This window comes from Cyrtonyx montezumae, unplaced genomic scaffold (genome assembly GCF_038088225.1).
Source record: "Cyrtonyx montezumae isolate F1298 unplaced genomic scaffold, pur_monq_1.0 scaffold_1, whole genome shotgun sequence".
NCBI classification, from domain to species: domain Eukaryota; kingdom Metazoa; phylum Chordata; class Aves; order Galliformes; family Odontophoridae; genus Cyrtonyx; species Cyrtonyx montezumae.
In genome coordinates, this window is record NW_027071825.1 from 13,438,451 (window position 1) to 13,463,260 (window position 24,810).

Consider the following 24,810-nt stretch of genomic DNA (forward strand, 5'->3'; position numbering starts at 1 on the left):
CAGATTTAACATCTTCATTTAAAAACAAATTAAGGTTGCGTTCTGACTCCCAAGGGAGCTTATACTAGATTTATATGAGAAAACACAATGTGGGGAAACCCTCTCATTCAATTTATGAAAACCTCCAAGAGCACAGGAAATAATGCAGATCACATCTATCACAAATCCGCGTTCCTCAGCCAAAAAACTAATCACAATCACATGCAGACCAACATGAATATCTGCAACGCTCTGCTCTGACTGCACAGAACCACTACACTTCTACTCCAGATGAAACACTTTCTGGCAAATGAACCGTGGCAGTTTTGCTGTTCTGCTCTTCTATAGGTGTTAATATGAATGGCTTCATGAGCGGTTCAAAGTAATTTGTGGCTACCAAATGAGCATGCAGTAATCACTGATTAGGAAAAGCTTATTCATTTCCACTGAACTGAAAAAATATGAAAGCAACACCTATAGCTAGGAACTGCAATCCTTTAAATAGGGTTAAAAAAACAAACACTGAAACAAGATGTGGGCAGAAGCCCAACAATGATTAAAAAAGAAAACAGCACACAGGTGGCTACTGCCAGGAGAGGAGAAAAGCTTCCCTGTTTTATCAGAGCTTGCAAAACAAACAGAGGAAAAAGCACACAGTGTCCCTGTGAGGAGCAGCAGTACGTGCCTACCAAGGTCTGATGCTCTTTCCAAACCTCATTAGCTCGATGTTGCTGTGAACAATATTTTAATGACAATTTGTTTTCAAAGGCGTGGATAAATTTCTACAACTTCGAACATCTCAAAAACCTCCTCCAAGTATGTCTGGCAAGGAACAGACAAGCTGGTGCTGAGGTCTGGATGGAGCCTCTGGGAGCCTGAGCCCTTCCCCACATTTCTGTCACAGCTCCCTGTGACCTCAGCACAACTTCAATGCTGGGTGTTGGCTTTTATCTGTAATGTCAGTCACTGGCTTGTGACTGACAAAACACCTTCATGGGAGCTTTTGGTCAGAGCATCTAGCCTTGCACTCGGGCAGCTGCCCAGTGGGCATCCTGTGCCACCACCTTTGGTCACAAAGGTGACAAGCTCATGGAGAGGGCAAAATGAAGTGGCAGTGATGGCAACAACCGCCTCATGGAGCTGTTTGCCAAATGACCACATGCCTGCAACTTTGCAAATGCTTTGCAAATTTAGTTGATATTCCAGTATTTATACTATCTGGCTTCAGTAGATAAAGTAATTACCAGATACAAAACATCAGCACTAATGGAAGTCCAAGTGCATCAGCACTAATGACACTCCATGTACTAATTTCTAATTTAGCCTTTAAGCTGAGGCTCATTTAAAAGATGAAACCAGCCACCCACCAAAAAAGTGCAACTTGCTCTCACCTTAACACATGAGGCAGGATGCAACCAAGTCAGAAAAAAAAATCTACAGTAGCAGGTACCCAAAAAGTCACTGCAGAAGACTGAGGTCAAAATTAAAGTAAGGTCACACACAGCATCTCTTCATGAAAAAGAAATACTCTAAAGGAAAGTTAATCTAATGAAACACAAGACTTCATCAGTAAGTTGAAGTACTGTGACTCAAATCCACAGATAAACACACAAAAAACCCACCACATCGTATTTATACTTACAGAAATCTGACACTGAGATGTTATGGAAAAAAATACACATTGTTGAAACCAACTTGGAAGCTTTACATTTGGTCTACTGTGATTTAATAGAGATACATGGATAAAGGGGTGCTTTGCAATAAAATCAATAGACTTTTCTGGAACCAGCCACACCCAATCTCTTTATTTACATACCTAAATATGCATACTAAATCCAAAGTCAGGGAGGAAGTTTGGAAGTGCTGCCTTAAGTGAAGCAAGCCAAGCTGAACCTCAGAGAAATCATTTGTGCAAAAAAGATTTAATTAAATAAGAAAATATAAAAGGCTCATCCCACCCTCTTCTCTCAAAGAACTGTCATGAACTCTCCCGAATTTCTCCTTCTTCCTCAGATGAAAGGGACGAACTTCCACTGCCTGAGTCCTCTGCAGATTCACTGGCCTCTGAGGGTGTAGGACACAAAAGAAACAAACAAACCATCAAGCCATTAGTTTCAGCAATTTCTTTTCCCAGTTTGCTCAAACAGAAGCAGTGTTTTCAAACTTCTCTTCCTTTTTATCACAGGATTCCTCGGGGACATTTATTTCGTAACACATAACCAACTCAATAAAGGATACAGCCCTGTATAAGGCTTTGCTGCTGAAGGAGAAAGCAAGGTAATGTTTCTTTTAGGTTTTAAATCTTGGTCTCTTAGTCAAGCAGCTAAGTAGAATATTTATCCCATACAAAACTCTTCATCTACTGAGAAGTTCAAATTGTTTTCGTGACTTGTTCTAAATGTTGTTTTTGAGGTTGCTACATAAATGTATTGCAACTGTAATGAATTATAAATCGTTAGCAATTTTGTTAGGGTTTCAGTTAAGATGGGGAACTACTGAGAAATTCTAAATGGACAATTAAGACAAGGCACATATGTGCTCCTTCCTCACATTCCAGCATCCCAAAGATGGTGTCAAGCTGCATGAATCCATGAGCTAAGGCTGAGGAGGTTAAAGCTGTGCAGTAACTTTTGCTTCAGGACAGGCTGCTGCGTTCTGTTGAGATCACATCATGAAGCACTCATTTCCCAAACTGGCCTTCAGCCGTGCATCCCGAGAACCCTTCCTTAATGAGCACTGACTGTCACCTCGCGGTGAGGTCACCAAATGCCACTGGTTGGTGGCACTCAAGCAGCATAAAAATAAACTACAGCCAAGTAGGCACGCGATTCACATGCCACTCACATTGGTATTTTCAGCATTTGATCCAAATAGGAATTTAAAGATGTTTTTGAGCATTCAATGTCAGAGACTTCATTAGGAAACGTTTCCCAAAAAGGAACTGACGAAGCATAGTTACTGTCTTGTCATGATCAGTTCTACATCTGGCAAACATGGATAATACGCAGGACATAGCGTGCACCTGTACAGTTTCAATGGAATCTGTTCATGAAAATAGACGCATTTCACCCAGAAACATCAGAGGTCACATTTTGTCTACATTAAATCCAGTGTATAATCAATTAACATTTATATGCCAGATATGTACGGAGTAATGCACAGAGTAAGGATTGTTTTTGCCCCTAAGTCCTGTGAAAACTTCTATAATCCCCTACTATCTTCAGCCATGACTGACCTTGTATGCTGAAATCAGAGCACCTGTATTTTTTACTGTGAGCAAGTCAAGCATCAAAACATTGCATGAAAGAATGTGGCTATCTCCTGACTCGCAACAAAGCTTGACAGACAAATTTTAACTTTGGTTTAGCCTGTTATAATAAGTTTTATTTAATACATACATAGATAGTCTGCACTCAAAAAGAACATGCTTTTATTGTCTTGATAGCACTGCCTATCAATTAAGATCACCCAGTCTCTGCTATCATAAAACTATTGGCAGTTTATTCATAATGTAAAATTTGAACTCTGGGTTTAAATTATCTGTGAAAACAGCAGGAAAAGCAACCAAGTGTTGTCATGTTCTCCTTTATTCTTTAAGGGCTCTTTACTCAAAACAAGAGTATGATTAGGGTGACACACTTCTACAGAAGTAATTTTCTTGTCTACAAACAACAGTGACAAAAAGCCCTCTCCTCTTCTAATGTTCAGAACGTGCCTTTCCTGAAAGAATCTGGAGAACAGGAAACTTGTGAGAATTCAATACCAGAAAAGAAAGTGCCTGTTTGTGCTATATGCCTAAATACACAGCCAAGCCAGAGCAATGACAATGTTAAATGCTTAGCTCCCATACACTCGGATTCTAAGAAACACTAAAGGGAAGAGGGAAAGCTTATGAATAGTAAAGATATTTTGTGTGTGTGTTTGTAAGTTAAAGACCTTACTAAAACATACAATGCGAAACGTCTTGCAGATCACTATTCATTTCTATTCCCATTCCCTTAAAAGCACTTGTTACTACTTGACCAGTAGCATTAGGAATGTAATTGTTTTGCAAAGGCAATTTTCAACTAACATTTTTGTTGGCCTGGTAGAAAAGTAATATCCTCCACAAGTCAAACAAATGCTTTATGAAGAAGACAAAAATGGAACAAAAAGGGGAAAAAAAAAAAAGATTGGAGTGACTGAGAAGGTTTTTTGTTTGTTTGTTTTTGATTATATAATCCTGTTAAGATACTTGCATTTTTAATTTCCAGAGATGGTACTTTTGGAAAGCATATTATCTTACAGCAAATATTCAATACGGAATGGAATGAGCATGATATAACAAAAGTTGTGAAAATCTTGTTATTTTTGCTATTAGCTATAACATCGTGCTGTCACAACCTTGACACCTCAACATGCACTTGACTGTGATGGAATTTACAGAACAGTTACCAAAACAGATTAAGACAATTAATGCTTCCCAAAACCTACAACAGTTGCCAACATTCCCTGAATACCAGGCTGGGGATAACTGCTAAGTGAAGGATCCCTGCAGCAGGGGAAAGTCACTGTCTGGAAGATGCATCCCTGCACTGCACCAGGGCAGAGTCGAGCTATCTGCACTTCCCAGCTGCCACTGGCTCTCTTCCCTCGGCCTTCTGCTCTGCATTCAGACAGAACCACCTGGCTGCTGCAGCGGCATTACCTCAAAATACAGTTGCTCATTCAACACTTCTTCGAGTCTGTACCCTTACACACACACAAGCTCTCTGCCTGCTTCACAGATGATAATGATGACCACACAGTTGAGGTTGAACTTATGAGTCAATCACTTCTAATTCCCCCCTGATATCTAAATTACAGAGGTAGGGCTGACTACTGAAAAGCAAGGGACCTAGACAAAAGAACAACAGATAAACCAAGGTACCTAATTTCTGTGCACTGCAGTAAATCCACATGCAATCCTAGGGTGAACATCAGCAGATCAAGCCAAAACTCCTATCTTATTATTACTGTGTCCAGTTCTGGTATCCCTGGTACAAGAAAGAACAGGAATTTCTTTAAAAGAGTCTAGCAGAGCACTACAAAGATGATAAAGGCTGAGAGACCTGGGTTTGTTCAGCCTTGAAAAAAGCAGACTCAGAAGGGATCTGGCCCACGTCTTTAAATATCTAAGGTGTGTGAGGCAAAGGGATGAGACTGGACTCTTCTCAGCAATATGTGGTAAAAGAATGAGGGGAAATGGCCACAAACTGAAGTACAGGAAGTTCCACACAGATGTGTGTGGAAACTTCTCCACAGAAATGGTGACAGAGCACTGGCACAAACTGCCCAGAGAGGTGGTGTTGTCTCCTTCTCTGGAGACGTTCAAGACCCGCCTGGATGCCTACCTGTGCAACCTGGGCTAGGGAGCTGCTTTGGCAGGGGGTTGGACTCAATGATCTCTAGAGGTCCCTTCCAACCCCTACAGTTCTGTGATTCTGTGATTCCCTGGCGTGCTGTCTCTCTCCTGCAGGTCATAGCATAAGAAATGCACACACACCGTTTCATGGACAGCAGATCTCTCCAATACATCCCTTAGTGAAATCTAGCCAGAACTGAGAAGACCCATGGATGTTTGATATCACAATATAGTATCATTACTCTCAGATGTATTCAGTCTCATTATACAACATACAAATCCATGATTCAGTTGCTGCAGGGAAAGAGTCACAGCCAACTTATTTTCAAGCTTTTTCTTATAGGAAATACAAATTTCTGCTGCCCGTTAAGCTGATTTCAAGATCAAAGCTTTCCCTCAACTAAGCACTTTACAAAATAACAGTGCTTTAACGTACCCAAAAAAACACTTTGCCATTACCATTTTAATAACCATACTGTAATTGTGGATGATTTGTCCAATTTTAGGAGTTACACAAGGGAATCACGATGACTGCCTTTTCTGGAGCAGACTGACTTACAACTAATCTTCCCCTGACAGCTCAACCTTTTAGAAACAAACAACTCTGCTGAAATGCTATGTACAAAATTTAGCACAAGTCTGCACTATCTTAGTGGCTAAAATTATACAAAAATGGATGAAGCACCAGTAAACAAACTTAGGACAAATACATATAATACCGCTTACTAATGCAAGCCATCAACTTCAACATTTACAACAGAACATTTATAGCAACTTTTTTATAGCAATCTTTTAGATTCCGAGGGAAATAAATACAAATCGTACAGTACATTCCTGGCATCAATAATGGGTGTATCCTTGATTATTGTTTATTCAACTAAAATATCTAAGTATAGCATAACAGGAAATAAATATATGCTTACCTTGGCCAAGAACCACCATGTCATTCTTCAGTTTTTTCAAGACCACAAATAACGTTGGGTACTCAATTATTACTTTGTTTTTCAAATTTTCTAGGAGGCTTCTGCTGGCATCCAGCTCATTGTACCTTAAAAAAACCAGGAAAGTTTATTTTGGATTTTAATACTACCAAGAACATAATGTACACTTTCTTAAAAAAAAAAAAAAAAAGTTTTCTGGCAGTTCACAAGGTATTCAGATGATATCATGCTCAGAAGAATTATCTTATGATTCAAATTACATATCTGGGCTTACTATCCAACTACAATCACTTTATTTTTAAACCCTTCTAACACCTAAATCTAAGAGCAAGAGGAATACTGAATCCAAATTTCTTTATGGGCTAAGAAATTTTCAGAGTTCTTAATGAATATCTTGACCAAAATCAGAGTCTAAACTGAAACTAAGACTTACTGTTCTACTTGAGTTTTCACTCAGTATATGCTTAATACATGTGTGCACTTCTCCTTTTTCATGATTACAGGCTTTCTGACACAACAGGTTTAATTTATATGGTTCATAATATAGCCAATGACATTTGCTTATGATCATTTAAGCATTGGAAAGACAAAATAAAAACCATATATGATCTACCATTAAAGCAAAGGTACACGGGAAGCACAGGGTTTTTTTGTAGAAGTAAGGCTTGCTTATCCAGGTAAGACAGTAAAGACTGCCACTGGAGCAGTCATTTCCAGCAGATGGTACAAAACCTCTGCTTGCAGCAGCAGCAGCTGCAAGAAACCCCAGCAGAGAGCTGTGCATGTGTGTGTTACAACAAGCACATGACTCAGATGCACAGCCCTGACCCACAGAAGAGCTCCTCTTCACTCCGAAAGGTGAAGCCAGTTTTAGTCATACTAGTAAACACAGTAAAAACTAAACCGAGCACTTTCTTGACAATTATATTCTAGAAATGTAATATTATCTCTCATCTCTCTAAGAGGAAATCTGCATGTGGGGTCATGGGGAAAGCAAGGGCTATTTCAAAGCCCTCTTCAGAGGAGAAACCCTGTTTCTTTCACTTGATGCAACTGCAGCACCCAACAAATGCTCTGATATTACACTACAATCTGAGTTATGCAATTCTTTCTGCAATCAGGATTATTCAATTACTATTAAGCTACTGTATCACTTAAAGCCAGAGGAAGTTCCAAACCAAAGCACATTCTGGGCAATAAATTTCACATAGCTCTCTACCTTCTCTGATCATTTACATATTATGCAGTTGGGCCTTCTTTTACCACGCTATCCCCAAAACAAAACAAACAAAACAAAACAAAAAAAAAAAACATTGGAAGGGTGAAGGGAACATATCCTTCCTGAGTTTCAGTAACGTGTGATTAAGAACTGTACATTAGAGGAGTCAGTACACAAGAAGATTAATGAAGGAAAAACAGGATTTAATTCTTTGGATTTCAGAGAAACACAGTTTGAACAAAAACTATTTCTCTCTCCTATTCAACTTCAAATCATCATGAAAATATTTGGTTTCATGTTTCTCTCAACCCAAAGTAATTATGACCTGTTCTTAGTGAAACACTTTAGAAGGGATAACAGTATATTGCATTTCTTACTGAATGAATATACCTATAACTTATGGACTAACACACATGAAAAGAAATATATTTACTGCTTTATTTACAGTACTCTAAATGCAAAGTATGGCAATACCTTTCCTTTGGCAAGAACTTCAACACATTCTTTTCTGGTTAAGCAAACATTTACCACTAAGAGGCTAAACTAATTCACATGCCATAATACACTTTCCATTATCTCATGTTTTAGACAAAACATCTTTAGCGTCCAGCTTGGCATAAGATAAAACATTTGTACTTAGAACTATTTTATGATAGTAAATTATTTAAGTGTTAGATCACTAAGTCAGAGCTTTATCTTTTTTTGTTCTTAAAGTATATTTTATTGGTTGACAATGACAGAGAAAAAATCCAAACGTTTAGTTCATATTCTGTGCTGTAAACTTCAGGGAGAATATTACAAAGAACCCAGTTCTTTTCTTTCTCAGACTTGATATCTATTCTATCTAGAGTCCTCACTCTATCACACTCCTTCCTTTACACACAAACACACGTTGAGAATTTCTGCTAATAATCTAATTTCTCTGAGCACATTTATAATCTTGAAAGAAAAATACCTGTCATTCAATTCCAGTCAAATACAGGGTGGCTCTGCTGAGCAAGACTGAGTTTTCAGGTTCTCTCTGATAGGCTTTATCAGAACAAAAACTTTCCCAACTTATCCCAGAAGTAAACACTAGTACCCCAGTTGGTGAGCAGCACAGGCCTCTGGCCACTAGACAGCCCTGTAATTCAGCTTTTCCAGAAACTTGAACTCACCGCTTCAACTTTTACTTGTGAAAAGGTTAGACCTGCTTAGAGAATAACTGAAAAGCATCCTTCCTAAAACAGAAACAGAACAGCTTCTTTCAAGTCACGTACCACAAGGAGCCGAGAACTTGCCTCTGACATTCTTGTTCTCACCGTATTTACCTACTTGTTACCACCGGGACTCCTAGCCTGCTCAGTAAGAACCTATACTGGGCTGCAACTTGTTTCAGGCCCTTCAAGTTCAAACCTACATGTGATGCATCATAACCCTGAAGTGTTCATTTGGAAAGAATCAAGTAATACATGGAGGGTTTTTTCCCTTAACTGGTGGTTACACATGCTGCTGCAGAGCATCTTTCCCATTCTGGCACTGAACACACACTGCTGCCTACTCTGCCTCATTCAGCTCCCCAGTTCCTGCACTCAGAGAGACTTCTCTCAACATCCTCCCCGGATCCCTGTCCCTGGTATTTACCTGGTGTATGTTTCTTCCGTCCTCCTCAGTCTCTTTGTCCTAACCCCCTGCATCTAATGTCTTTCCTGAATATTTTCATGCCCTTGCCACAAAGTAGGAAAACGGCCTGGATTTTTTCTTCAGAAGATTCCATTTATAAGGACCACAAAGGGACAATCTTGGCAGCCAACTGCTTTTGGTTTTAGCTGGAATGAAGTAACAGTAATGGCTTTTTAGAAGACAAAAATTAAACAAAATTTGCCTGCCAGCAGGCAGTTTAAAAGCCTACAAAAATTGAGACAACTGAGAAAAATTGAGAAGGTTCAGCAATCCCACATCTGTTCCCTTAGAATCTTTTACGTTTGCTCTATGCATTGCTTTGTTACCTTTGACAAAATGCAGAAGTTAACTGTGGCTCTGCACTTTTGCTAGCACCTGCGAACTTCTGCAAAGGCTAGTTCCACTAACTACAGCTATTCTACTACCTTCCAGGAATTCAAAAATTCAGCAGACTAATCTGTCTCCCACACGCAGGAATGCTATATTAGGTCACAGCGTCACAACAAACTCCCTCTAAAGGAGCCCTGGGCTATCAATTCACTGGTGCAACTTGTCTCCACAAATTCAGACAGCAGGAAATTCCCTGCTGATCAGGTTTTCCTGAATGTCATCTACAGGAACTTTGATTTTAATAATAAAGAAAAATCTGCAATCTGGAATTGAAGATAAATTGTAACCACGTTATTTCTTTAATTTAGTCTTCTAGCTACTGGAAAGAGAGCAAAGAAGTTTTTTACCAGTCTGAATAATTACAAACATCAGTAAAATAGATGTTTGTATAATGGTGTTCCTAATTTTCCTGTGAGAGATATCAGCTAGTACTTTTATTCACATTTTAAACAAAGAATCTGTCTTCCTAGAACTGAGTGGAAACATCAAAGTATTTCCTTTGCATAATTCAGATACAATAAATCATGTTTATCTACTTCAGGCCAAATCCTAAAAATCCACAATCTTCTGCTAATTTATGAGAAGAACAAGCGTTCCTTCCCCCTCAATGTCCCCAGGTGACGGAGGGCAGCATTTTCTAAGTAGCTGCATTTGACTAGAAGAAAGCAAAGACTGGGTACAGCTTTTAGAAGCTCTCCCAAGCACTCATTGTGAAGTGCTGTAGCATAGCAAAGATAATAGCTACCAGATGGACTTTCATTCCTAAGTGGTGAATAACCTCTTCGTGTGGTTATGATTTGGTGAACATGGAAGTAGTGAAATGCACTCTTGAATTAGATATGAAAGGAAAGTTACATGGCAGAAAGTAAACATGATGTACTGAAATAATGCTAAAGACTTTCAATACTTAACTTTGTCACAACTCTTACAGTTCTAGATTTTTAGAATGCCATTTTTTTTAGTCCATATGCATGAAAAAGAATCAGAAAATTCAGTAAGAAAAAGGGCAGAGTTCTTTTTTTTTTTTTTTAAGAAGAGAAACAATAAAGGAACTTACTTGCTGGAATACTTCCTTTGTAACATAATCCTTAACAACAGCTGAAAAATACAGAAGTCTCTACTTTGCCTGAACACTCTTAAGAGATGGGGAACAACCAAATTCAAGTTAATATTTTAATACAAAATTTGTAATAGAGATTACACTGATATTTTAAATCTATGGTTTCCCTCCCAGTGGAAGATCTTCACAGATAGCCTTGCACATGCACAGCTTAATCCATACCAATACAGATAAGCTGCCTGACCAATCCTTTTTCAAACCTCTTACCAGCATTTGGCCCACCTGTCCTATTGGGAAGCAGCTGAAAAAGCACAGGAAGGAAAGCTGCCAGCACACCAAGAAAAGCAGCTCAGCCTTCATCATCACCTCCTAACTACACCTATAAACACAGAATACAAAAAGGCACATAACAGAAATCATGACAGTTCCTTTTCACTGCTCTGTTTCAACCATAGGGTTTTTGTGTACAGGTGCTCTATTAAGACAAGCTATAACAAACTAGTCTCCTCTCTTTTCTGGGTCATAAGAGGCCTCTATTATTAGACAAATCTTCTGAAATCTGAAGTGTAAACTAGGGGAAAATATTATAGAATAATCTTCTTACAACATATTTTAGGGAGTTAAAATCTCCAGGGGAAAAAAAAAATAATACCCAAGAAAATACTAGAGGGAGACTAATTGTCACCGAAGCTATCAGACACAATAGTAGCTGTCCAGAAAGATTCAGTGGTTTGTTCACTTTCACCCTATAAAGTATACAAAAGAGTTAATGGAAATAATAGATACGTAACATAAAAGTATGTTAGTGTAGAAGCACAAAGGCTATCCTTGTTTAAACCTCTTGAGAATGAGGCAATTGCATGAAGGAAAAAACACAGTAGAAGTTCTTTAGTGACAACCATGGAAAAATGTATCAATTGATGGCAAAAGCTGTAAAGCAGATAAGGCATCTGTTACAACAATTTAGTGGACAGAGCACTAAGGGAGATGTGGTAAAAGAACTCAGGATACAAAATAATCTAAAGATTAAATGAAGTATAAACCATCTTGAATTTTTTAGTTAAGGGAGTAAAGCATAATAAAACAAACAGGAGGAAAATATGAAGCTAAATAATGTCATTTTCTTGGATTCAGTAGAAACTGGTTCAAAGAACACAGGAACAGCGATACTGAAATTTCAAGAAAGCAAATATTTTCCCCATCTCGTAAGACATAATGACAAGAAAAAAATAGAATCCATCAGCAAGTAAACATACTATGATTTAAGTGCATCACAGCAACTGGCCTTTACACAAACAGAAGTTTGCCAGGGAGCTGCATAAACTGCTCAAAAGCTTACAGCTTATAAATCTAAGTTGTTCATGCAGACACACTGTAAAGGGGTCTACCATGATGGTCTAAGACTACATACAACTGAGACAAAGAAACAAACCAGCCTAATGAGTCTACGACAGCCAGAAGGCCTAAAGGGAAAATGAAATTTTGCGAGGGAAAAATTATTAGAAAGAGAATGGGTTGAATACCAAAGACAAATTTCTGTAGTTTCTAAAAGTGCAAAGATTTTAGTGACATCTAGTATAAGCAAAAGCTGTGGGTGGCTCCCCAAAAATGTGAGGGAAATCAAGTTAAGTGAATTGTACCATTAATAAAAAGCTGGCATAATCATGGGGAAACAGTGATTGTCACAGGCCAACTTAAATTACAGTACTTGTTACACAACCACATGAGACAATATTGTAAATAATTTTAGAGGTGGAGAGTTTACCAAGGAATAACAAAGGATGCAATAAAAAACTTGGTATATGAAGTTCAGAATACAAGTAGGTCAAATCTACTGGAAAGCTTAATGCAATTCAGCAGTACACTGACAAGATTAATGAGCCCTTATAAACGGGCAATAATTTTCTTGTTATGGTTGGGTTAATCTAATGAACTTCCACTTCAGAAATGAGAATTGTTGCTTCTAGAACTTAGGATCACCAGACCACAAGTTCTAAGTTTTCAAATTTAGCTCATATGAAGATTGTCTGAATATCTCCAACACTCCATGCTAAATGGTGGATATATATCCAGAAATTGATACTTACTAGAGTAGAAATCAAAGTGTGGTAAGCCTTCCATTAAGGGGTTACTATTGCTTTACAAAAGAAAAGGAAAAGCTCTGAAATAAAGAAAACGAATTATTTTCTTGGCAAGCAAGTAGGAAGGTCAATTCCCTCCTTGGCGGGGTTGAAACAATCAGTCCTAGCTCATTTCCGTCAGGAAGAAGAAAAAAACAGAGGGATTCCCCTTTGGCAGCATCATAAGGAAATAACAAGATCTCTCCTTTCCCACTGGAGCACAAAGAGGTTCCCCTTTATTACGCCTCTGTGAAAACACTGATGGCTAATACGCCATTTTTCACAGTGCTGCAGCTTCCAAGTTCAGTCTATCACTACAGCTACTCTCAAACACAAATGAACTTTGATTCTTCCAGCCTCTCCGTGCGCGCTGCATGGTCACCAAAACTGAGAAACTCAGCTAGCTGCAAGTCAGAGACTCACCATGCCTTTTTCTTCCATGAATGGCAGTTAAACAAGATCTCTGAGGCATATCCTCTGTCTACTTCTGGAAAACACTGAACAGCAATTCAGATACATACCCCTGAATTAAACCCTTCAGTACATCCGACAACGCGTTTCCTCCCTTCTACAACTGTCTTTCAGCAACTCCCTTCCCAAACCGAGGGGCAGCAGGTGTTTCCAAACTGCAGTCTTCTCTTGGACTTCACAACCTGTCTTCCTGCCTTTGAGTCTGCTTTATATATGCATGCTACACAGCACGTAGAGTGTGATGAAAGCTTTTTTTGTACTATCCCTACGTTACATATTATGACCATACACCCAAGTTTATATCTGCACCCCAAAAGAGATGGAAGGCTGGACTCTAAGAAATGCTGTAGGAATAGCCATTCCTAGATGCACACTCACTTGGAGAGAGAAAATGTGCATACATATTCAGTGGGTATGCCACTCTCATTCTATAAACCCAGTTATGATGCTAAAAATATGCTGCTGCTATGTACAGTTCTCCTTATACATTACAATCTGGGGTCTGCCTACCTGCTCTGCAAACGTGAAGGTTCTGCATGTCTTCAAATCTGCCTGCAATGCTCGCAGAACACTAGTGGATGACTAGACAGGGCAAACCTCTGGGTGAAGCCAACACTAACTCTTTTAATGGTAACTTATCCTCTACCTCTTTACTTACACATTCTTCCTCTGTAAGTGGTCTGGATCTAACTTGCTGCAACAGAGACTGCAGAATTTTGGAGTGAAGACTGTGATTTCAAATAAATCTTTGTGCAACAGATGTCTCAGCCTGAGATTCACTAGCTGAGACACTCCAAAAACCCTAATGCAAGACCATTAATTATAAAACAGTTCATCTGAAATAATTCAGCGTGGGTTACAAAACACTGGATTGTTGCTTTAAAAAACAGGCACATACTGGTTCATAAAGGAATTCCTTTAAGGAAAAAAAATGAATGATTGCTCAAGATAGTAAGATGGACAAATTCTGTTTGGAATCATCCCCAAAATCTTCTGAAAGGTCAAGTAATTGTAGTCAGACATCATAAATATTTAGCTATGCATGCTACGGATTCTCATCATACATACTTTTTATCATCAAAAATGACTAGTTTTATGCTTTCCTTTTCTGTTGTGTAAGACAGGATTTGGGTTAAGAACATAAGCAGATAGGAAGGAAAACTGACTACTTTTTACAGTAAAAGCTGCATATCCTGGAATCTCATGCTCTCCATCACTTTTGTCAGCAAAGAGACCGATGTTCAGAGAAAGAACAAGTGATGCTGAAATGGCTGCAGTATCAAACCTGGGCAGGCTCAAAATGACCTACTAGAAAATGGAACAAAGTATTCAGTAAGAAAACCACACATTTTAATAAAAAATAAACCAAAACAAAAAACAGCACTCTGGGAAGAGACAACAGCAAGCAACACACAGGAGCACTGTGTTAAAGAAACTGACTACAGACCAAACGCTATTTCCCTTGAACAGTACAAAGTAGCTAGAGCCTGGCTACAGTTGCACAGCGAAGAATGACTATTGTAAGCAAGCTCACTGCCTTTGTAAAGCTGGCAGAGCTGCTTCTGTGCCAGCTGCTGCGAGCCAGAGAGAGGTAATGAATTCTACTGTCAATCTTCTGCTGGCATAGGCTAAAGCCAGCTTGGGGTCTGTTCCAACTCATGCCAAGGCCAGCAGTTCAGTCAGGGATTTGTATCCCTAATTCCTGTCTCATGTATACCACGTACTAAATAAATAGGAAGAGAAATCCCTCCCTAAGACTAGAGAATCTTAACAAATCACCACATACTTTTCAACACCTGCAGGAAATGCAGAGAAAAATAATGCTTGAAAAGGCCCAATCTCAGTACATTTGTTGTGATAGATGAATCAAATAGTATTTTTGAAGTGGCTTTTAATATGATAAAAAATTCATACACACACCATGCTGGTAGCAGTTATTTTTTTTTAAACCACCAAGTCATGTATGAAAGGCAGAAAGCAAGATCTATACACACCCTGGTTTAACATGAAGTTATTCACAGACTACAGTGCAGAAAAAAGTGTCTTAGGTGATCATACAAAAAATTAACATGATCTAAGGAAAACACTACAAATACCTGAAGCTGAAATGAGGGTAAATATAACAGTATTTTATACTCTTACAATCACTGATGAAGAAACAGATAGATAACAGACTTTTTTAATGACAGGAAAATAAATAGTTCAACATAAATATTACATTTAAAAATATTTGTTTCCATTAATTCATATTACTCTTTGAATTCCCAGACAATAAAAGTCTGTTAGCATATGGAGGCTAAAGCAAAAAGAACTTACTTCATCTTCCTAAATCTATTACTGTGACTACTGCGACCTACTAATGTGATCTAACCCACAGATACTGAAAAACAATGGACTACAAAAGAAAATGCTCTTTGAGCACAGAACTCAGTCATCCAAAGAAAGAATTCTCATTTCTGCCAGCTGATCTTGAGACAGGGAAGTGCTCCAACATTACTAACATCATCCAGGCTTCTGGGAAGCAACTGCACCGGATCAGTTGAAGCAGAATAAGCGTTCACCACCATAAAGCAATGACATTTTGTAGAGCAGAACCTCCAATACTTGTTTAGCAGATTTTCTTCCCCATGGTCCACAAGAATTAAGAGGCAAACATGCCAACATTCTCATGTTGCACCAGCCAATGTCACCACAGAAAGTAAGAAGCCCCTTGATGTTGCAACTGGCACAGAAATGCTTTGGATGATTTTGGTTTTCTGAGCAACTGAAGAAGCATAAGCGGCACCAGTACCACAACCAACCTGATACACCAACATCCCTAGGTAGCATGGCCATTTTACAACAGGAAAGCTATTTAGCACTTAGCTCCTGGAAGGATACAGTCCAGCAAAAGCAGTGGGATTTGGAAGGCTTCTAAGGCCAGGCAGGCTCAGTTTTCTAAGCACCTAAATATTCCATCAGCCTACCTAAAAAGACACTCAAAATATTCTACAGTGACACACTCAGACAATGCTTACACACCATTTTGAATATACTAACACATAAAAAAGAAGATTTTTATATAAAAATAACTAATAATGACATTTAAGAAATCATTTTTAATTCCACCAAACTAAACAAAGATGGTAAAAGACAACTACCTCAACTGACTTCATGCAAGATGTCACTGAATCCAGAAAAAGAGATCTCTGAACTCTCTTAGATAAAAGCATCCACTGTAGACTAAGTCTGTTGTAGTTCATTCTGCCTTAGGAATAATCCTATCTTAAATGATAAGGAAGAGTAAATACCTCTCCAGCCATTAACTTTCACCTACAACAAATATCAAGGATCTATGGAGTTTAGGATTTTTGTTTTTGCTTTTTTTTGTTGTTGTTGTTACAAAACGCCTAATAAGGCAATTCTCAGGAAAATAAGAAAGTGGATTTCCTAAATCAGACTGTGTAATTTGGCAGTTGCATTTTTTCTTCCCCTTAGTGGAAAAAGCAATACTCTTACCGTATGAAGTCACTTTGAAGGCATCCCAAATAAAGGACTAAAGGCGGTCAGGACATTAATTTATCCTGAAGAAAGAAAAGACTACTTTATGAAAGAATGTAGACTGTAAAAATCATCCAAGAGGCAGTGGCTAAACCTTTCTTGGAATAGTTTCAACCAAGGAGAGAATGGACACCAACTAAATATTGCATAACAGGTGACAGAGGCAAGCACCACAAATGGAAAACTAACAATGCACTCAAATGCAGATGCTTTTCAAACCAACATTTTAAAGAAAGAAGAGTTGTGTAACACTCGTGACTTTGAATCCTCCTTCATAAGATTCTTTATAGAGTGCAAGTAAATGAGAAGACTAACAAGTGATGTAACAGTTCTAGAGTTACAGGCTGTTAGGTGACAGGGACAGAGGAGAGGACACAACCAGTGATAATGCTTTAGGTTACTCCAAACAATTGTGGACTACTACCAGCTCATACTGAAAACAATTCTTACAAGCTGGTTTGAGATTAGATAGGAGCCAGGGATCAGGATAAGGAACAAGAAGACCAAAATAAGAGTGTATCATGGATGAGAAAGTTCTCTTGCCACTCTGACTATGAAAGGCTCCTCAGAGCAAGAAAGCAAGCACCACGTTGTTTAGCTGCTATCTATAATATCCATACAGCATTAGACTTGCTTTTTGAAGTTCAGCAGAACTCCTGTGAGGAAGCAGAAATCTGCACTGCACAGTTAATTTATACCTTTGGAGAAAGAAAAAGAAGAAAACCCCCAAGATTTAAAGCATTCTGCACAGGACCTTCAAAATGAAACAATTGTTTGTGATGAAATGCAGAAAACAGCCAAAACTAAACCGCAAACTCCTGTTTCATAAACATTTGCAGGAAATACTGAAATCCTTCTGTAACATACTTATCTTAAAACTAGCATACAAATATTTTATAACCCATAACAAACCTGCTTAGATGTTCTCTGAAACACCACTGCACTGCCTCAGTAATACATAACCCAAACACGAAAAATATTTTTCTCAAATGGTTCTGCTACACCTAAAAACAACATCCAACCAAACAGCACACATTTTCTTTTTTACAGCCTTCCCATTACCTAGAACTTGTGGAGAAGTTATTTCTGGTGGGTGCAGGGGTAGTTTGGGTAATAGGCTGTTTATGTAGATTTGCATCATTACTAGACTATACTGACCCTATTCCTCCAGCCACATGGAGTGACGAAGAGCATTTTGCCATGCTGGGACAGAGTCCAGAACTGCATGGACTGAGGTGGCAGAGGGTGAGCTTACAGTAGCACTCAAGATGACACAAAGCAGCAGTCAGCAGCCACTGCTAGGAATTGAGCAGACCTGGTTCAAGCTGCAACTCCAGGTACTGATTTTTACTGTGAGACAACATACACCCTAATTAACTGGGGGGAGTCATAAAGTAGACGAAACCGAAGTAAATTCTCTCTTTACTATAATGCAACTAGAGTAAAAGTTTAGATTCCCTCAGAGAGTCTTAGTCACAGCAGCTATGCTAGCACAAGCAGTCCCAGAGCCTGCTGGCAGAGACAAAGCTATGCCGACAAAAGATGTTTTTCTGCTGACATGGTAGTCCCATCACTTCAAACAAACTTTGTTCTTTCCTTCAGAAACAGACTTTCCTTGCAGCATGCTGCTTCCCTGGTGTGCACGGCCACAGCTGGGCCTGCTCCACTGACTGGGAGGAGCATTTCTAATCTAATAACCTTCTCGTTAACTTCCTACAGTTCTAAAATCTACATTAACTAACTAAATATGTGACTCTAACATCAACCAATAGTGCTGATTCTTGGAATACAGATGAAACTCAAACATCAGGGTATTTTGAGATTCTTCTAAAAAGCTTCATGAAAAAGAATGCTCTCAGCTCTCTCCATGAGCTAAGGAAGCATTACACCCATTTATGAAGAAGAAAATGATTAAGTAACAAGAGAAACTGACGAGCAACAGAGACTGTCCACTTCGATACTCATTTACTTCCCAAGCCTACTATGCAATTCATACAGCCTGTTTCAAAAGAACAAGAGGTGAATTTTACCTGCTACTTTTCCTTCCTTTCTAAAAAACTGCAATGTAAAAAAGCAAGCAACTGTCCAAAAGGTTAAGCCAAGTAAGCAGCTGTTAAAGCTCCCATAACCCAAAAATATACCAAAGTGTTAAAACTAAAATACTGGGGGAAAAACTAAAAAAATGTGTGTAAGTTACAATACTTGAAGATACAGATGAACATTCAGCACTATTTTCTGAACACTGCCTTTCCAATCACACAGTAAAGTGACTTTCAGCAGTAACAGTCCAAATGCATTTTCAGTTTTTGCAGCATTAACTTGATTACAAAGAAGGGGACAGAAGTTGTTCATGCCTCAGGAACCTGTCCGGAGCAGCCCTGTTAACAGATGAACCCAAGCCTTATAAAATCATTTTAAAATTAGAAATGGTTCTGGTTTCCTGGCACTAAGTTCTAGAAAGTTTTCTTTGTTTTGTTGTACCACTGTATACAACCTGAATGGGTGAAGTGCCTGTGCTGAATTCATGGAAAATACAGTAAAGAGAGAAAACAGAAACCTTCATCCACCCAGGTCCTTCCACATTGATCTTAACAGGGAAGGTTACAATACCAGCATTTTTAATTTCCCCTCTAAGAACACAGAATTTGTAATTCTTGAAGTAAGCGAAAATCAGCTGAGACATTTTACTGGAAAGCAACAGGATTACTGATGAGAACTCTGATGGCAAATTTTAAAACCTATTTCAAATAATTACTTCAAAGAGGAAAATAAAATAAAGTTGACATTCTGGGGGCTTGAGTGATCAAGTACATTACTCACTTCTGAATAACACTAACTGGGAAAAGAAATGCAGCACAAACAGGAAGTTCAGTTACAACTGATATGTCTTCACTATACTTCCCATCCCTCCTTAGAAATAACAGACAACGCTTTAAGGAAACATGCTATTTCCACTTGTTACATTTGAAGAAAAGAATGCACATTAAAAACCGTAACTAGGAATCACTGGTCAACCACACTAAGCTACATTAAAGCTGGTACATATCCTTTTCAGTAACAATGCCAACAGGGTGGAATGTTTAAAATGGCATTTATACCATCAAGAATGATTTGCTTAATGTTTATTTGTGAAATTCAAGATTACTGTCTGTTCAGGAAACAAAGAAAGCAATTATTCACGAGTCAGAACTCTGGAAACCGCACCCAGCAATATCGTAGCAAGAAGAGTGATGAGCCAGTAACTGAGAAAAATGTGTTACTTCAGATACTGTCACTGGATGCTGATGAGCAAACAATTTTTGCTGCAATCCTTTAAAAACACAACCATCCCACTAACTCTTCTGGAGTTAACATGCCCATGGAGGTGCTCACCAAAGGGAACAGACACTTCTGCTGGTCAATAGTGTATTCTCTGCTTAATACTCATCCAGCAGTGAGCTGAGTCACTTGCATGGAGTGCTGCTGAAGCAGCTCAGGTACAGGCACACTTGTGAGTCAACCAATAGAGCTGTGAGTACTGTAGCTTCTTAAATTGTCCAGGTACAACATAGCTGAATTTACTAATCACAGTATTTATACACAAACTTCTATGTTGACATACGAACACACAAAGAATTAAGACTTCAGCTGAATCATTTTTAAGGTGGCTGGTAATTACTCACAGAAGTTAATTCATTGGGTGATTTCTTCTTGATGTATTAAAGTTTAAGAAATGCGTTCTTTCTTTTTGCTGTCTTTAATTAATATGCACACAAACCAAAGTGTCACCTTACCTGATAGAGTTTTGCTTCCTGTTCTCTATTTTCATTAAAATTTGTACATCTGACCGAGGAGACATTGTATATATCTTTAATCTGAAAAAAAAAAAAGAAACAGAAATGAAGAAACAATGAAGTACTTCAGATTCTTGCTCCTATCATCTGTAAAAGACGAGAATATTTTACACGTCAACAAGCAAAAGCATTTGTTTTTTCATTACAAAAGCACATTTTCCACACATCAAATACCTTCTAAAAATTAGGGCTGTAATTACTGACAATTTTTTCTAACTCTTCCAAACAAAAGGATTCACCCCCTCTGGGCTGAATTACATTACACTTCTTAGAATTACAGTTGCTTTATTTGACCTATATGTTATAAATCCTCATTATCTTCTCCTGGTTTAAATGTGGAGTCCATATTCCAGGGTTACTAGGTTGGTGAAAGTTGGGATGGTTCTCACCACAGCAATTAAAGTTGTACAGCTGACAGGGACCTGAGCCCTCCATGTTTGAAACGCAGTGAGGTTAAGCAAGCTGTTCAGAACCACTCCCACCTTTTATTAGCAAAGTACATGGATGAGGCAGAAAGTCATTCAATACGCACCTCTGACAAACTACGGGATCCGACTCCGCTGGATCAATGTAGGGCTTAAGGATATCAGCGAGCGTTTTATCCTCTGGCACCCTTTCCCCAAAGATAAAAATCAAATACATAAGACATGGTTCATCGTGCACATGGAACTCTGAGTCATTTAGAGAAAGCTGTATGCTTGCACGCTATGGTGGTACACCTGAGTACTTCATGGGTGGATTATAAATGTGGATCAAAACAGCTCAGGTAATTGACAATTCCATCTCAATTTCAGCACTAAGACTTCATTGGCATCTGCAAGGAGTAAACAGATGAGTATCTCTAGCTCCAAACCCTGCAGCATAACATGCTGTTTGTACAGCCCTAGAAGTAGACACTGGTATTTTTCACATTCACCCTTAGAATAGGAAAAAATGAGAGAAACACTGACTGTCAACAATTGTTGAATTTTTGGCTTTTACAAAACACACTTGTGGGCTTTCCTAAAAAGCAAAGAATGCGAACATTTCATTGTATGTGCAGGTCAGCTCCAGCATCCAGGTAAAGAAGGAATGGAAATCTTGCTGCACCTTTGGTCCAGGAGACCAGAATGCATTAACTGAGTGGATACTGCCATTGTAAACATATAAGCTGCCTGTCATCACTAGGAAGGACTAGCAATAAAATATTTCCCTTGATATGACAACCTCCTTAGCCTTCAAAGAAGAATGTACTGCACAACTTTGAGTACCTTTTGAACTTGAATGCCCTTTTAGTTAAGAGACAAAATAATATTCAAGTTTACCTCATGTAACAAAAACAGTTACGAATGGATCAAAGTACTTCCCATTTGTAATTTCTAAAAATCCATTTTTCAAACCCTGTACCTTTTTAAAGTGTATTCAGCATGACAGTGAGGAAACACAAGCTTCAAATGCCAGAAGAACTTCTGCTCTCTGAAAAGAAGAAGAAATGCAGATTAATGCCTCGCTAGTCAGCTGGTAACTGCTACTTGTCTTTCCACAGCAGCTATTACCTAAATAGATGTCAAGAGCAGGGAGGAAAGCTGCTTTTCAGCATAACAGTGAAAAGAGACATTGGAAAGAATAAGTGCTTTACAGAACCAGCAGAAAGCTTCTATAAGATACAAAATTTGATGTTGTGTTCCGTTCTCCAGTTTGTTGGTTGGCAAACCATCCTGTCTTTAAAGCTCATGTAATCACTATCTAAGAACAGAAAGGGCTGGAGCATGGTTTTGGTGTGATATTGTACCAGGGAAGGTAGTATCGCCCACAGGATGTCCCTCTAGATGTATGCTGAAGGCAATAGTGATTTCAGTCAAACCATTTCTCCTTTATTGCTTCAAATTCTCCCATCCTGTACCATGAGTGTAATGATCTTCTTCTAAGTGAAATCTCATAAGAAAAAGCAGTCTGAAAGGTAGGTTCGTGGCTCTTTCCTCTGGTTCAGAATTTCATACTCACGACAAACAGCAAAGATGATTTAGAAAGCAGATGCCAGGTACCTATCTGAAGCACAAGAACTTCAAGTGGTACTTTTTAATTTTATTTTTACTACTTAAGACCCATAAATCCTTATATCTAAGATAATCAGCAACAGTTATGCAAAGATTCTAGTACTGCTACAATTAAAAATAAACACACTGTTGCTAGAACATGCTGTTTAATTTGCTTATCAGACAGATGGAACTATCCAGCAGGATCTAGCTGCCTGCAGAGACAAGCACACATGCAATCAAGTAAAAAGGCAGTAAACAAGTTAGCTGCTAAGCTCAATTAACTATCATATTGATTTTTAGATGCAGGCACTTTATAAAGTGCACTTAGCAAATAAATAGTTATTGACTTATTAAAAGTTATGCCTAGGGGAAAGCTAAGCTTTACAGCTGAGCTACACTTCTCAAAGTCTAAGCACAATCACAGGTATAATCTTTTATCTTCACCCCCACAAAAAAGATGCAAGAGCACTCTGAGGAGCTAATAATTAATATATTAGAATAAACTGAACTACAAGTGGCTAAGGTCCACAAAGCAACATGTGACTTACTAGAGCTGTATGCGTATCATGCCTCATGATTTTTGCCCTGCATCTGCTCATGCTTATTAAAACTGAGAATGAAGGATCCCTCCTTAAATGGAGAGGTCAAATTACAGCAGATCAGGTCTGAAACAGGTAAGAAAATGGTACGACTAGAGCCAGACAGTAGGAAACAAAACATTATTAATTACACTGCATACACAATGCAAAGCTGACATCTTGCCTTGTGGATTTTTATGCTATTTTTCATATTGCTACAACACTGTCTTGAATTACTGAACTGAAGAAGAAGCAACTCAAAATCAGCGAGTGCACTGGAATTCTGTAAGTTTTTTGCAAGGTGACTGAAACAAAGTTTTCCTCACCTTAACAACAGAAAGAAGCATTGGATGAGGCTTTTATAAACACATTCTCATTTAACTTGAGCATTTCTAGCATTTTTTCTGTGTAATTCACCACTAACTTGTTAAATCAGACCACACTCATGTACTTTAAGCGACCAACACTTATTATGATGTGGACTCTCTTGCATCAAATCTTTAAATCAACACCTTTAAAGTAAGGTACTTCCAGATACTTCCCTCTAAAGCAGAAACAGCAAGGTGTGATAATGACGACAGAAGCACATACACGATCTGTAGGGCTGTTCCTTACACAGACACTTGAGTGAGGAATGTTCCAGAAATACTTCTAGCTATCTGCTACCTGTTAGGAATACTCTCTGTCTGCAGAAACTGTGGTCATACAGCACATTGTGATTTCACATGCAAGACCAGTTTGCTGTGGGCTCACTGAGGCAGACTCAGTTCATCACTGCAGCTGTATAATCAGCTTAAGAGGGATCTTTTCAGACTCTCACTCTCCCTCCCCCTTCCGAGGACAATCTAGTCTATGGATTAGTGAACAGATAAAGCTACAAATCAGGAAGTTTGAAAATTAAATGTAAAAATATCAGACAGTTCCCCTTTGGAAAAAGAGAAATGTTGATATTTTTCAGCACACTAAAAGCTAAACAAGCGCGAATTATTTCATCTCTATTTAAAATACTCTTGCCTAAAAGTACGTGACAAGCAGAAAGAGGTAAGAGCTGGGTAGAAGGCAGCAAGGAAGAAGCTTAGAACTGGAATGCAACTGTGCTGTCAAATGAAGTATTAAAAAAACAGCCATACTTCTGCACAACAAGCTTCCGTAAGCAGAAAAAAAATTGGTAACAACCTCCTGGATGGCCATTACTAAAGGGAAGCATCCCTCACCATCATTGATTCCTGCCCAATACGAGAACTTGATGTCAGCTCTAGATGCTATCAAAACTGCTTCATAACAAGTTCAGATTTAAGTTAGATATCCTGGCTCCAGATCTCACTGACTTCATTTTCCATTATGGCTCACTGGGGTAGTATTTCCTTCAAATGTAACTGACATGTACTGTGTTCATTGTCTAAATGAAAAATGCTTAATTGAGTAAGTCATCCTGAGTTGAGTAACAGCTCGCACTGCTTGAAGCATTTCACGCCTCTCGGCCGCCATGGGACGTCAATCCATGGTTTGCTTGAATACCAAGGCCCTGACTATAAAGCTATTGAACAGAACAGATCTGATGAGACACAGCACATCCTTGATGTCAGTAAAAACAGCATCACAGCCCATCCCTGCAT

General features: G+C 38.6%; 1 protein-coding gene across 1 annotated transcript in view; it reads right to left on the reverse strand.

Annotated features, from left to right (window-relative positions):
* Nucleotides 1–1,462: 1,462 nt before the first annotated feature.
* ZNHIT6 (zinc finger HIT-type containing 6) overlaps nucleotides 1,463–24,810 on the reverse strand; it is a 28,110-nt gene continuing 4,762 nt past the window's right edge. The window contains exons 6-10 of the mRNA XM_065741152.1: nucleotides 21,985–22,053; nucleotides 21,131–21,211; nucleotides 20,539–20,619; nucleotides 6,286–6,410; nucleotides 1,463–2,043 (exon numbers count right to left, since the gene is read on the reverse strand). Of these exons, the coding sequence (XP_065597224.1) occupies nucleotides 1,958–2,043; nucleotides 6,286–6,410; nucleotides 20,539–20,619; nucleotides 21,131–21,211; nucleotides 21,985–22,053 (442 nt within the window). The 3' untranslated portion in view covers nucleotides 1,463–1,957. The remainder of the gene's footprint in view (nucleotides 2,044–6,285; nucleotides 6,411–20,538; nucleotides 20,620–21,130; nucleotides 21,212–21,984; nucleotides 22,054–24,810) is intronic.